This window comes from Odocoileus virginianus, chromosome 7 (genome assembly GCF_023699985.2).
Source record: "Odocoileus virginianus isolate 20LAN1187 ecotype Illinois chromosome 7, Ovbor_1.2, whole genome shotgun sequence".
Lineage (NCBI taxonomy): Eukaryota > Metazoa > Chordata > Mammalia > Artiodactyla > Cervidae > Odocoileus > Odocoileus virginianus.
Genome location: NC_069680.1, coordinates 59476811 through 59490650, shown reverse-complemented (window position 1 = coordinate 59490650; position 13840 = coordinate 59476811). Strand labels below are relative to the sequence as shown.

Below are 13840 nucleotides of genomic sequence, written 5' to 3'. Positions count from 1 at the left end.
ACCGGTGGGCAGCATTCTCCTCCACTTCCTGGTGGAGGGAACTTCCCTTACAAATCCTCGAAGACCAAACTGCAGTCTGGACGTGTGCAGAGATGCGAAAGGAATTCAGAATGTTTTCCTGTTTTGCGAAAGACCGGCCTTCATGGCCATTGTTTAGTGATGGACTTCGCAGGCCAGCTCTGCACGCTCCTCTGTCCAGGGCGGCCCCACCCTCTCTTTCTACGAGGCCACCAGTACATAGTTGGAAAGCTACAAGAGCACATGATTTAAGGGGGAAATAAAACTCTTAGATTTAACAGCTCCAAAACATAATCCTCATGTAAATACTGGAGGTGGTGGGATGCTGGCGGGGAGGAGAAACGGGTCCTATTTGGGGGTTCTCTGATGGGTGATACACTCTCTGGTGTCCTATCCTTGCACTCTGCTTGCACCTGAAACTCAAATTCTCACAGCCTGAAGGAGGAGGCAGAACCACCAACAGAGTAGGTTGCCCCAGCTTACATCCTTATTTCTACACATTCTGCCTCCAAAACCCTGGTCAGTGGAACATGAGACAAGCCTTGAAAACTGGAGTGTCTGCTGCTCTCCCACCAAAAGACATCAGAGGCAGAGGTCGTTCAGCAAAAGGCAGTTGTCCAAACAGAGGCTGGTGGCCCAGTCCAGACAGGGAACAGGCCTCCCTCTGCCCCACGGCTTGGCCATGGGGTGGGAGCCATTGTGTCCTAAGCTGACTCTGGGAGGGCAGGGCGCCCAGGGTCCTACAGTATACACACCCACAGGAGGCGTAGGGGTCCCCGGAGGCTGGCTGGAGTCCAAGGAGGTGAAGCACACTTGAACCCTCCAGGCTTTCAGGAGGGACATGCCCTGCCCTTCTGAGGCTGCCGGGTCTTGATGGTCTACACCCCCACGGGTGTGCACAGGTACACAAATGTGCATGCGCTTACACATGCCTGATACATACACGTACAGTCACCCAGACACAGCAGCTTCAGGCAGTGCCCGACACATCACACAGTCCGGGCGGAAGAGTGGAGTCTGCGGGCTGCCCCTTGGGGTTTTCTGGAGCTCACAGGAGAAGCAGTGAGCCCTATCCTTGTCCTAAGACAGTGGTTCTCAAAGTGAGGCCCCTGGGCCAGCAGCATTAGCATCACCTGAGAATGGGCTGGACATGCTTTGCATTCCATCTTGGCCACAGAGCCCTGAGCAGGCCCCGAGGCCTCCCATGGGGCTGCGACTCCTTGTCACGCCTTTTATGCATCAGCTCCCGTGCTAAGCAGACTAAACATACAATATCTCATTTAAAACTCACCAATGCACTGTGAGATGCACACTGTATCGTTCTTATTTTTTTTTCAGATGGGGAAACTGAAGTTTGAAAAGGCTTAGGGGTCCTTGCCTAGAGTCCCGGAGGCTCCCAAGCCTGTGCCCCTAGTCACATTCTAGATGTAGCTGCGGCCCAGCTGAATGTAAACACCCTACTGAGGACTGTGCCCTCCATGCCAGGCCCCACCCCTGCCACCCCCCACTTTCCCTGGGTCTCTCTCTGCCTCAGCAGCCAGTCCTAAATCTTTCCTAAGAGACGAAGCCGGGCCATCCACGCAGGAGGTGGGACGAAGGGTGGAGGCAAAGCCCCAGCTCGTGAGAAGACAGCACCTCTGCCAAGGCCCTTGCCGCCCCGCGCCACACGGCCCCGCCCGGAGAGCTGTGGGAAGACCGCCCCGGCCTGCACCCCAGCGCCTGGAGAGACCGCCTGCTGCACAACTGACCTGCCGGATCCAGACAGCTGCTTTGTGCACGTCTGATCCCTAATGGTCCTTGAATCACATTAGCAGGGACCTGGGTTCGAGTTTATCACCAACTTACTACATGACCTGGGCTGGTCCCCACTTGGAATCTGTTTTTCTATTTCTGCAGTGAAGACGCAGGCTGATGATTTATAAGGATGCTTCTTACTCTCAGACCACGTCTTGGATTCTAGATATCCACGTGACATTGGAGAAGGCTGGCCAGGACATGGGAATCTGAAGTGCCTAGGGCTCTGGACCCGGCTCTCTGCTCAGCCTAACTCATCTCTGTTTGAGACTTGGGAGTGACCCCCCGGCTCCCTGGACGCGCCTGGCTCGGCACCCACTCCTCTGCTCCCCACACTCAGAGAGGATTTGTGTGCTCCCACAGGGCACCAGGGCCTGGAGGGAGCTAAGGAGCCTTACCCCTTGTCCCCAGACCCAGAGGCGGCCATGGGGGCCTGTGTCGTGACGACCGACATCAATATCTCATCTGGCCTTGACAGCAACACCACGGGCATCACAGCCTTCTCCATGCCCGGCTGGCAGCTGGCACTGTGGACCGCAGCCTACCTGGCCCTGGTGCTGGTGGCTGTGATGGGTAATGCCACAGTCATCTGGATCATTCTGGCCCATCAGAGGATGCGCACGGTCACCAACTACTTCATCGTCAACCTGGCCCTGGCCGACCTCTGCATGGCTGCCTTCAATGCTGCCTTCAACTTCGTCTATGCCAGCCACAACATCTGGTACTTTGGCCGTGCCTTCTGCTACTTCCAGAACCTCTTCCCCATCACAGCCATGTTCGTCAGTATCTACTCCATGACTGCCATTGCTGCTGACAGGCAAGAAGGGGCAGCGGGGCAGCGGGGCAGCGGGGCAGCTGGGGGGAGCCGGCTCACTGTGTTGGCTTCAGAGAGGGCTGAAAACACACCCCTAGTCACACAGCAACTTAAGGGTAGAACCCAGGGAATTAACTGCCTCCTAACATGTTCATGATCCTAAACCATGCATCTGGAATAGTCTCACAGAGGACTGTGCAACTGAGATGAGAAAGGATAAGGTTAGACATGAGAAAGAACTTTGCCCAGGATGGCTGTTCAAGGCTATAGGGGAAGAGCAACAGTGTTTTAGGGACCTTCTGCAGTGTTCTTCTCTGGAGTTGATTTTTGTTTTGGTTTCTTTCTTTTACAAGGAAATTGCTTATATTGTTTCCTATTCCTAGATAGATTATATGAGGGGGGAAATTAAACGCTGCATGCAGTTACCACATAACTATGATGAGGCCAATTACCTCCTGGGTGCTGATCTCCTGGGCTGCAGACTGAGCCTCTGCAGGGGATGGGGGCAGGAGGGTGGAGGAGTGATCAGTCGGCAGATCTGAAAGTCACTGAAGACTTTTTCGTTCTCCCAATAAGTATTTGAGGCACTGTTTCAGGCACTGGGGAATATACACCAGTGGGAAAAGCATGGTCTCCTGGAACTTCCACCTGAAAGGTCAGGTGTGGGGTGGGTAGTATGGACTGTAGAGGGCAGGGTGGAAGCCAGGAGTCCAGACAGGCAGGAGGCGGTTGACTAGTAACTCAGGGGAGGGAAGATGGTGGCTCAGGGCCGGACGGTAATAATGGAGACTCTTCCACTCATCTCTTCATTCATTCTTACGTTCAGTGCCCACTATGTATAGATACTGTTCTGTACATTCAGGTAAAAACAGATAAAGATGTCCTGCCCTGGTGAAAATTTAAATAGAAACACAAGACTAAATAAATTATATATTGTATTTTGAGGTCATGAGGGCTATAGGAAAATATTAGGAAGGGGATAGGGGATTTGAAGTGCTAGGGTTTGTGTTTTGGAGTGGGGCAGGTAGTATATCAGATATCATGTCAGGATCAGCTAAAGGGTGGGATTTGAGCTTTGTCTTATTGTCCTGGCCATGTCTCAAGATTCAGATGAATCCCAGGGAGGAAGACTCGGGCGTTCATCTAGGACCAAGTCATTTCTGCATAGGTACAGCACTTCCCCCACTGCAGAGAGCTGGTGGGCAGCTGCTTTGGACTTTGTGCAGAAGACCTTTGGGCTCTGTTGAAGTTTCTGAACAGAAGAGAGGCTGTGTTGCTGAGGAACTCGGCAGGGCAGAGCTGCAGGGCAATGCCCCAGATGGATTTCTGGTGTGGCCACACTGCCTTCTCGTGGCCTTCTGAGAGCATGTCCACGCTCAGAAGGAGGCGACGTGGTGGACAGAGGTTTAGGGACGTGTGTGCCGTGTGTCTACAAGACAGTCACCAGCCCGGCAGCTCTCTGCAGGTCACCAGCTGGGTGCGGGGAATAGGACTGGAGAGTGTGGGCCTGGAGTGGGAAGAGGAGATGCAGGCTGGTCTGATGGGAGTGCACCCCACACTCACACTGCCCTCTGCTCACAGGTACATGGCCATCGTCCACCCCTTCCAGCCCCGGCTCTCAGCTCCTGGCACCAGAGCGGTCATTGCCGGCATCTGGCTGGTGGCCCTGGCGCTCGCCTTCCCCCAGTGCTTCTACTCCACCGTCACCACGGATGAGGGCGCCACCAAGTGCGTGGTGGCCTGGCCTGAAGACAGTGGTGGCAAGATGCTCCTTTTGTAAGGCCTGGGGGTGGGGGAACACGGTGTGTGTGCATGTGCCTGTGTGTGCGTGCATGCACATTCATGGGGTACACATGTGCAGTGTGTAAGTGAGTGCACTGGTATCTGTGAGTGAACTGGGGATAATGTGAGCACAGTATCAACTAAAAGTGACACTTAGCACTCAGTAAATGTCAGGTCTGGTCTAAGCACTTTACATACATGAACCCATTTAATTCTCATAACAGTATGGGTATGTACTGTTATTATTCCCATTTCTCAGATGAGGAAACCAAAGCACTAAAAAAAACTAAGGGCCTGGACCACACAGCTGCTAAGTGGTAAATCAAGGATTTCAATCCAGGCAGTCCTGCTTCGGAACCCAGTCTCCTCAACACTCTTGCTTAAATAAGGGGCGTGTCAGGGTGGCAGAAAGAAAGGGCAGATGATGGAATCTGGGGTGTTTTCAGGAGGAGCCTGGAGACAGCCTTGAGTTGAGGCAAGCACCATGGGCTAGGGGGTGGGGGCAGAAAGCAGGACTCAGACACGGTGCAGCCGCTGTGTGACCCTGGGTAAGTCCTTTCCTTTTCTGGGCCTCAGTTCGCCTACTCCTCACGCGCCTCTGTCATCCCCACGCACCTTGGAAGTTCAAAATAGAGGATAAAGAATTGGTTGAGGTTCTGGGGACAGTATTCGGGTTGGAATCCTGCTCTGTCCCCTGCTGGCTCAAGGATCCTTTGAGTCACTTAACCTCTCTGAGCCTTCGGCTCTTTCTGTCTCCAAGGAGATTCGCAGGAGCACTTTGCTCAGGGACTGTTGTGAGGCCCTTGGTACCGAGCCTGCAGCAGAACCTGCGCCCAGTATGTGGTCGTTTAAACGGGAACAAACGAAAACAAGCCTGCCAGACTTAGTCCAAGAAAAGCCTGGCCTCCGCAAGCACAAGGCTGTGCAGGCTCTGAGCCCAGAGCCGCCGGATCACGGCGACAATTCAGGCCCCGCCCCGCCCCCCGTGACAGCCCTCTCCCCACGCCGGCCCCCAGCTCTCCCCAGTCCCGAGCGCCGGCCAGAAGGCGCCGCTCCTCTGAGAAGCCTGTTCCTGGGGGCTGTTGTGTTTCGAGGGCAGGCCCTGCCATGGGTCTTTGCCTGCACCCTGTAGCCCACGTTCTCGGGACTCAATGCTCCACGGGCGGTGTCCATGTAGGGACGCGCCCCTCTTCCTGGCTCAGGGAAGGGATGGGAGCAGGACATTTCGAGACTGGCCACTGGGCGGCGATGTTTCTCCACCTCAACATGGAGCTTTTCTCCTGGACGCACGGGGTGGTGAGAACTCAGGATACCAACCACCAGTTTTCTGGGGTTGGTGATTTCTGACCCTGATTCAGACAGTGGCAGGAAGCAAGAGGGCAGAGGTGTGTTCGGAGGGTATACTTTGGCCATACTTCGAATTCGGAGAGGATTTGGGCGAAAGCTTGGTTTCTTGTGTGTGAGAATTTCTTATTCATTCTTGGGTTAGGGGGCTTCTGAGATTTAGATTGGGGGCTCCATCCTTACAGGATCATGTTCTGCATGTATGAATCTGATAAAATGACAGATGCCCTCTCCAGGAAAATGCACATACACTTGCAAAATCAAAATGCAAAAAAAAAAGGCAGTCTCAGCTGTGAGAGAAGCCATTCCTGATTCTGGCAGGCCCTAGAAGATGGTACCCAAAACTCCTTGGCGCTCTGTTCTGGTGGGAACTTAGCCCAGAGTGAATCCCTATCCTGCACCGACCCCCAAAAAAGAATGAGACAACAAAGGGGGATCACTCATACTTGGGAAGCATGGTGGAGATTATCTCCATGTTTTACAAACGGGGAAACTGAGACTGAAGGAGAGATCTGATTGCCCAAGGTCATGCTTTAAATTAGAGGCTAGACAAGAACCCAGGTCTTCTGACTCCACAGGGCTGATTCTCAGTGAAAGGGAAATCATTTAGGTGTTAAGTCTGTAGAGCTGTTTCACGTGACACAGACTTCCTGTGCCTTTCCGAGCCTCGGTTCCTCCATCTGGACACTGAGGCAGATGGCTCAGCTGACCCTCAAGGTCTAGCTGTGACCTCACAATCAGAGGTGACAGGGGCCTGACATTCACTGCTCCTCCTCTCCTTACCTGCTCCACAGTAGGATAGATGGGGATCAGGGTGTCTAGGAGGCCCCAGACATTTTGTTATTAGAAAGTCAAATTCTCAACTCAGGTTTTAGGGGAGATACTTAGGGAAGAACCCACCTGTTCTCCTCCCTCCAGGTGGCAGCACCTCTTGAAAGGCGCCCAGAAAGGCTGGCCCACATGCGGAGGAGAGAAGTGGCTTGGGAACACCTCAGTTTTCCTAGAAGAAGGTCACATGATAGAGCCAGGGGTCTGGGGTCCATTCACCAAATGCTCCTGCCGGGGTCTTGTTGGAGTATGACTGCAGCATCACTCAGAAACCAGAAGGGGCAGCATGCATGTCCTCTACCCCAAAGGAAATAAAAGGGCCTCAACACAGCCCCGGGTGTCCTCATGGGGACTGGATGAGCACCATCAGTGGTGTTCCAGGCCACTTGCTCACAGCAGAAAGTGTGTCTGCTGATGTGAGCCACGTTCCCGACAATGCTCACGGTCGGGAAGAGGTGATCCGATAGCTTGGACAGTGTGGCCCGTCTTCACTGTCCCGTTTCCTGGTAGGGATGCTGGTGCAGGATAGAAACATATCTATTCCAGGAAATCTATCTAGACAGACAGATGCAGATATAGACGACATACATAATCTATCTAATACATGTGTATATACACACATACAATGCATGATTCTGGAAGAAAATATTCCAAATCGTTAATAGTGGTGGGGGTGGGATATGTAATTTTACTTCCTCCTTTGTGCTTAATGGAGCTTCCTTGATAGCTCAGCTGGTGAAGAATCTGCCTGCAATGCAGGAGACACTGGTTCGATTCCTGGGTTGGGAAGATCCCCTGGAGAAGGGAAAGGCTACCCACTCCAGTATTCTAGCCTAGAGAATTCCATGGACTGTATAGTCCATGGGGTCGCAAAGAGTCGAACACGACTGAGCCACTTTCACTTGTGCTTAATGTCATTATAAATTTTTAACAAATGTATTGGTTAACTTTTTCATTCCTCTTTATTTCCTCGTTTGATAACTTGTCTGCCACTTGGAAAGACTCAGAGCTTACACTGGTGTCCCCTTTGCGGAAGGGGAAGCCCTCACTGGGCACACATGCTAGTCGGTTTGCCTTAAAAAAAAAAAAAAAAAAAATTAAACCAAGGTCTTGGGAGGCGGCCCCGGGATGACCTGCTAGGAAAACTCAGGGGCACCGCAAAGTCCTGGGAACTGAGCTCTGGCAGTCGCCAGGTGCCCAGGCCCCTGATTCTCCCTCCAGGTACCACCTCGTAGTGATCGCCCTCATTTACTTCCTGCCTCTCGTGGTGATGTTCGTCGCCTACAGCGTCATCGGACTCACGCTTTGGAGACGCTCTGTCCCGGGGCACCAGGCTCATGGTGCCAACTTGCGCCACCTGCAGGCCAAGAAGAAGGTGAACTCCGGGGGCGGAGGGGGCGGGGTCAGGGCGGGGTCGGAAGTTTGGCCCCGCCTCGGCATCGGCCGTTCCGGGCCCACGCCCGAAAGGGCGCCTCCGCGTGTACCTTGCGTTTGTCCCAAGTCTCTGGCCAGAGCCTTCATTCCTGCTTCCCCAGGCCGGCCGACTTGCCTTTGGTCTTTGGGTTGTGACAAACACAGATTGCAGCGAGTGGGGATCTTGCGGACCCATAGCTGGCAGGGTCTCTCCTAAGGATGGGGTTAGGAGCGAGAGCTCATCCACTCTCCAGAGAGGGGAGCTGGTTTGCTCAAAGAAGGATCCAGGACGCCTTTTAGAGAAGGTGGCCTTGAACTGGGCTTTGAGGAGTGAGGACTAAGAAGGAAAGACAGCACTGGGAGCCTAGAGACCAGCCTGAGCAAAAGCCCTCAGGTCGAGGGCCCAGGAGTGCCTGGGTAGCAGGTGTTCTGGGGGTCTGAGGCTGTGGACGCAGAGGGGACCTGATTATTGAGGGCTTCTCAGGCTGGCATGAGGGGTGCCCCACCCCCATCCTCAGGAAGACTGGGACTTGGGGCGTCCGGGCTGAGGAGTGACCCAAGTGTCTCCTGGACCAGTTCGTGAAGACCATGGTGCTGGTGGTGGTGACGTTTGCTATCTGCTGGCTGCCCTACCACCTCTACTTCATCCTGGGCACCTTCCAGGAGGACATCTACTGCCACAAGTTCATCCAGCAGGTCTACCTGGCGCTCTTCTGGCTGGCCATGAGCTCCACCATGTACAATCCCATCATCTACTGCTGCCTCAACCACAGGTGAGCCCTCACTCCAGCCCCTCTCCTCAGCCTGACTCCATCTGGACCCCCCTGCAGAGCTTCACCCACCCCATGGGATTGCCATCCTCACAGGGATTCCCCAGCATAATCTTCCCTCTTGTCTGGGCCTCGCTTGGGCCCCACCCCCTCCCCAAAGCTTTGCCCAATGCCCAGGCCACCGCTTTCACATTCGTCTGCTCCTGCTCTTTCTTCTGGGGGCTGCACCTGGGACAAGGAGAAGAGAGAAGGGGGGACAGAGAGATGGAGGGAGGGGCAGAGAGGCAAAAGGACAGCCAGAGAGGGAGGAAGGAAAGAGCCAGGTAAAGGAGGGAGGGACTTGGCTACTTCCCTAGTGGTCCAGTGGTTAAGACTTTGCCTACCAATGCAGGGGGTGTGGGTTTGATCCCTGGCTGGGGAGCTAAGATCACACATGCCTATCAGCCAAAGAAACCAAAATGTAAAAAAACAATATTGTAAGAAATTCAATAAAGACAGAAAAAAAAAAAAAAGCCAAGGAGGGAGGTACTGATGTTTTTAAGAGCTTTCTACATTGAGGACGCACTGAGGACTGTCAGTGGGTGAGAACAGTGCCAGCCGCAGCAGAATGAAGCACTCAACCTGAGGCCTGGGGCCGAGGCTGGAGGGGAAACGGGTTGCTCCCTGGAAGATCACAGGAGGGGCTTTCAGGGGCGCTAGGAAATGACCTTGGCAGAGACTGCCAGGGAAGAAGGAGCCCAATTCTCACTTCCCACCACTCTCGTACCTCTAGAGAAGTAGAGTCTCACTGAGGGACTGGCATTTGCTCTGGAGCACATGCACAGGTGGGAGATGCTGGGCCAGGCAGGAGCCTGGAACGGGGGGGCCAGGGAAGAGTCGGTGAGAGGTGAACACTGAGTCCTGGCCTTAACAAGGCAGTGATGTGAGTGACATTGACCCTGGGCCTTTTTTATCACCTCTCTGCACAGATATCCAGGTCATTCATAAGGCCAGTGGAGCCTTTGTTGCTCAGACATCCTACCCCCCTGGGGTAGGCCAGAAGGAAGTGAGAGACTGACTTTTATCTTTTGAATGTTTAATGGGCATCAGAACCCTCCATTGTCTCCTGACAGGCAAGTATACCCCATGGACTGTAGCCCACCAGGCTCCTCTGTCCATGGAATTCTCCAGGCAAGAATACTGGAGTGGGTTGCCATTCCCTTCTCCAGGGAGAAACCTGCCTCTCCTGCATTGCAGGCAGATTCTTCACCATCTGAGCCACCAGGGCTATCCGTGTAATCAGATGGGGGTGTTATCCCCATTTTACAGATAAAGAAACTGAGTCTCAGAAAGGAAGACTCTCCTAAACTCATACAACAAGAATTCTGTGTGTTTCCAAGGTCTGTAATCTCATCCCTACATCACACATTTTTCTCTCATGCAGTTGTAGAAGTGAGAACTTAGACAGGGACTGTCACATCATGCCCCCAGCCTTCTGTGTCTATGCACGGGTACCCAATGACACAGTCCATGGGAGTCTGAACACACCACGGCTCTATGAGTTGCTGAAACAACCACTGATCGTTCAGTATTTGAAGACAGCAGCCCTGCAGTAGGACTGTTCCTCCTGGTGCAGTCTCCCCTTCTCCAGAAAATAATCTCCAGTGGCTGTGTGTGCCAGCACTTTTCCAGGCCCTTTGGGATACCCTGGTGAACAAAAACAGTGATCCCCTTCCTCAGGGAGCTCACCTTCTAGGGGGAGCAGGTGGAGATAGACAATGAGCAAACCTAATGAGTCAATAAGTCACAGTGTGTATTAGGTGATAAATCCTATAGAAAAAAAGAAAAATGAGAACTGGGTAAGGGAAGACAGAAAGTAATGGGGGAAGTAATGGGCATAAAGGTTGCAATTTTACAGGATGGTCAGAGTAGTCCTTCCTGAGGGGCCTTTTGAGCAGACTTGAGGCCTGAGTGGGCCCTGGTAGCTGTCTAGATAAGAGTTCCAGGCAGAGGGAACATGGCAAGGGGAAGAATAGGGAGATTAGGCAGTTGCAGTAATCCCACCAGGCAAGAGATGGTGGGCTTAGATGCATGAGAAGTGGTCAGAGTCTGGAGATTGCTAAGGTACAGTCAACAGAATTCGATGGAGAGGAAGTCAAGGATGACTCCAGGTTCTTGGGTGGTCAGTTACCAGGAGCTGAGATGAGGACGACTGTCAGGGGCACGGGAGGAAGAGGATAGGGAGCTCAGGTTGGGACATGCTGAGTGTAAGTATAAGGGACAGTGGCCATGAAGCTCCCATAATAAAGGCATTTATTGGGCTGCACCATGGAATCTCTAGAGCTACAGGGGGAAGAACCAGCATCAGGTCTGTGCTTCTGAAACACAGAACCTTGCATCTCCTGGGAACAGACCACTCAGTTGTTTGCCTCTGTCTGCACCACACAGGGCCTCATCTATTTCTGTTCCTGACAGGACAGTGTCTACCTTCTGCCAGCTCCATCTCACTTCTCCCACTCACTTTCTCCTTCCTCTGATCTCTCATTTACATGGGGATCCTCGTGCTGCCATGGGGAAAGCTCACTTATTTTTTAAGCAAGTGTCCCCAAACTTAGTAGTTCAATGTGCATATTTCCTTTCAAAGCAGTCCCCTAGGAGAGCATCCTCATTCCAGCCAACATTGCCAAAGCCCCAATTTCTTAAGATTCCTCTTTGCATACTCCTTTGGAAGCCAATTAACAAATCAAACAAGAAAATCTGTTGTGTTATAATTGTCCTTGGTTTGTTTTTGTTTGTTTGTAATAACAAATGGTCTTGTCCAGCTTAATCACCCACTTCAAACTTGGACTTGGCTCCAGATTACTTCTGGCTGCTTCCAAAACCCCAATCCTCTAAAGAACGTGTCTCTGAGCTTTTTTCTCTAATTCTTTGTTATTCTTTCTTTATTTTGGCTGCCCTGGGTCTTTTTTGCTACACGCCAGCTTTTCTCTAGATGCGGTGAACAGGGACTGCTATCTAGTTGCGATGCTCAGGCGTCTCATTTCAGTGGCTTCTCTTGTGGAGCACAGGCTCTAGGGCGCTTGGGATTCAGTAGTTGTGGTTATGGGCTTAGCTGCACAGGCATGTGGGGTCTTAGTTCCCGGATCAGGGATCGAATCCTCCTCCCCTGCATCGGCAGGAGGATTCTTAACCACTGGACCACCAGGGAAGTCCTCCAGAGACCCTGAGCTCTTAGGAGTGAATTTCCGAAGCAACTTTCCTCCGAAGGGGAGATCGGCTCCTGGAGGTGGGGCAGCCACAGGGCAGTTCCCATACTGTTTCCCTCACTCCATTTCTCAAGATGATCCTCCACTCTTCAGGTTTCGCTCTGGATTCCGGCTTGCTTTCCGTTGCTGTCCATGGGTCACGCCAACCGAGGAGGACAAGATGGAGCTGACCCACACTCCATCCCTCTCCACGAGGGTCAACAGGTGTCACACTAAAGAGATTTTTTTCATGTCTGGGGATGTGGCCCCCTGTGAGGCTGTCAATGGGCAGGCTGAAAGCCCCCAGGCTGGAGTGTCTACTGAGCCCTAAAGTCTAGTGCCTGGCTGCAGGGGGAGGCTTGGCACCTTTGAGAAATAGCCAATCGAAAGGACCACATCTGAAAGTTTGGCCCATGCTTCACCCTTGAGTATATCAATGGAAAGACGAGATGGGGCCAGGAACACTGCAGTGGGTGCTATCTTTCCCAGCTAGCCCTTCAAACAGTGCTTCAGGGATCCAATAATTCAAAGAAGACAGGGTGAACTAACACTTGTCTAATCCAGGAGTTGCAAGGTCAGATGCCTTCCTGGGGCATACAACATAATGAGTAAATTGAACCCAGTATAAAAGAAAAGTTGTAGATATATTGATAAAAGATAACTGACTTCCAGTGTTGGGGCAATAGGGAATGGTGGGGACTGTGGCAAACTGGAGGGCATAGGAATCCAAAGGGGACAGTAGCTGATCAGTTCTTGGCAAATGCTGCCATGTGACTGATCTTCTACATCTTTCAAGAAAAGCCAGAAATCCAAGTTTGTGAAACTTCCAGAATTGTAAAGTTGGCTCGCATTTTTATAAATGTTGTGCGAACCAAACAAAACACACCTGTGGGCAGTACTCAACCATGACAGTGATTTATTGTCAGGATAAAGACACAAGGAAAGAAGCTTCTGAATTTTGCAAAGCCCCTAACCTGTGAGCCAATCCAGGGCTTCTCTGCTTTAGCATCTAAGAACCCAGATCCACCCCAGGGGAGGTGATGGTTAAGGGGTCAGAAGGAGGCTCAGCTGGGTGGTCTCAAGACAAAGACCTTCACATTGCCTTCTTCTTTCAGTTGCAAAACTACTTTGCAGGGAGGCTGTGAGGATGATGGGAGAGATGCCCATAAATCAGCAAGTCCAATACATGTTAAGTGCTTCATAAACAGCGTGTGTGCTCAGTCACTATGTCATGTCCAACTCTTTGTGACCCCATGGACTGTAGCCCACCAGGCTCCTGTCCGTGGGATTCTCCAGGCAAGAATACTGGAGTGGGCTGCCATGTCTTCCTCCAGGGGATCTTCCCAACCCAGGGATCAAACCTGTGTCTCCTGCATTGACAGGCAGATTCTTTACCACTGAGTCACCTGAGAAGCCCTCATAAACAGCAGCCGTGACTTTCATTACTACTATGGCAGCCGTCTGACATGAATGCCTCTGCAAGTCAGCAACACAGCCATCACCCTTACTTCTGCTCGAGAGGCTGGCAGGCAGAGAACACCAACTGTCCCATCCCCTAGAAAGCTCCAGGCCCAGCCGGGTCCACACCTCACCCTGCCTGCTGACTCACCTTCCCTGCCTCGGGCCCTTCCAGAAGAACCACATAATGCTGTAAACGCACACCTAGAGTTTAATGTTACCTGTGTTCTTCACAAAATCACTGTGCCGTAGGCACTGGCAGTGCCAATAAAGGGACCCTGGTCTCACCAACCAAGTGAACATGCAGTCAGTCCTGGGGAAAACCATGCAGAGGGGTGACCATGGCCGGGGATGCTCACATGGCACTGCAGTCACAGGTACCAGAATGTGGACAG

The 13840-nt window shown here is 52.4% G+C and overlaps 1 protein-coding gene across 1 annotated transcript; it reads left to right on the top strand.

Moving 5' to 3' along the window:
• Window positions 1–2237: 2237 nt before the first annotated feature.
• On the top strand, window positions 2238–13736 carry TACR2 (tachykinin receptor 2). Its single transcript, XM_070470759.1, has 5 exons — window positions 2238–2629; window positions 4208–4402; window positions 7802–7955; window positions 8570–8766; window positions 12102–13736. Exons 1-5 carry the CDS (start codon window positions 2238–2240, stop codon window positions 12316–12318), a joined length of 1155 nt encoding a protein of 384 aa, XP_070326860.1. The 3' UTR covers window positions 12319–13736.
• The last annotated feature ends 104 nt before the right edge of the window (window positions 13737–13840 follow it).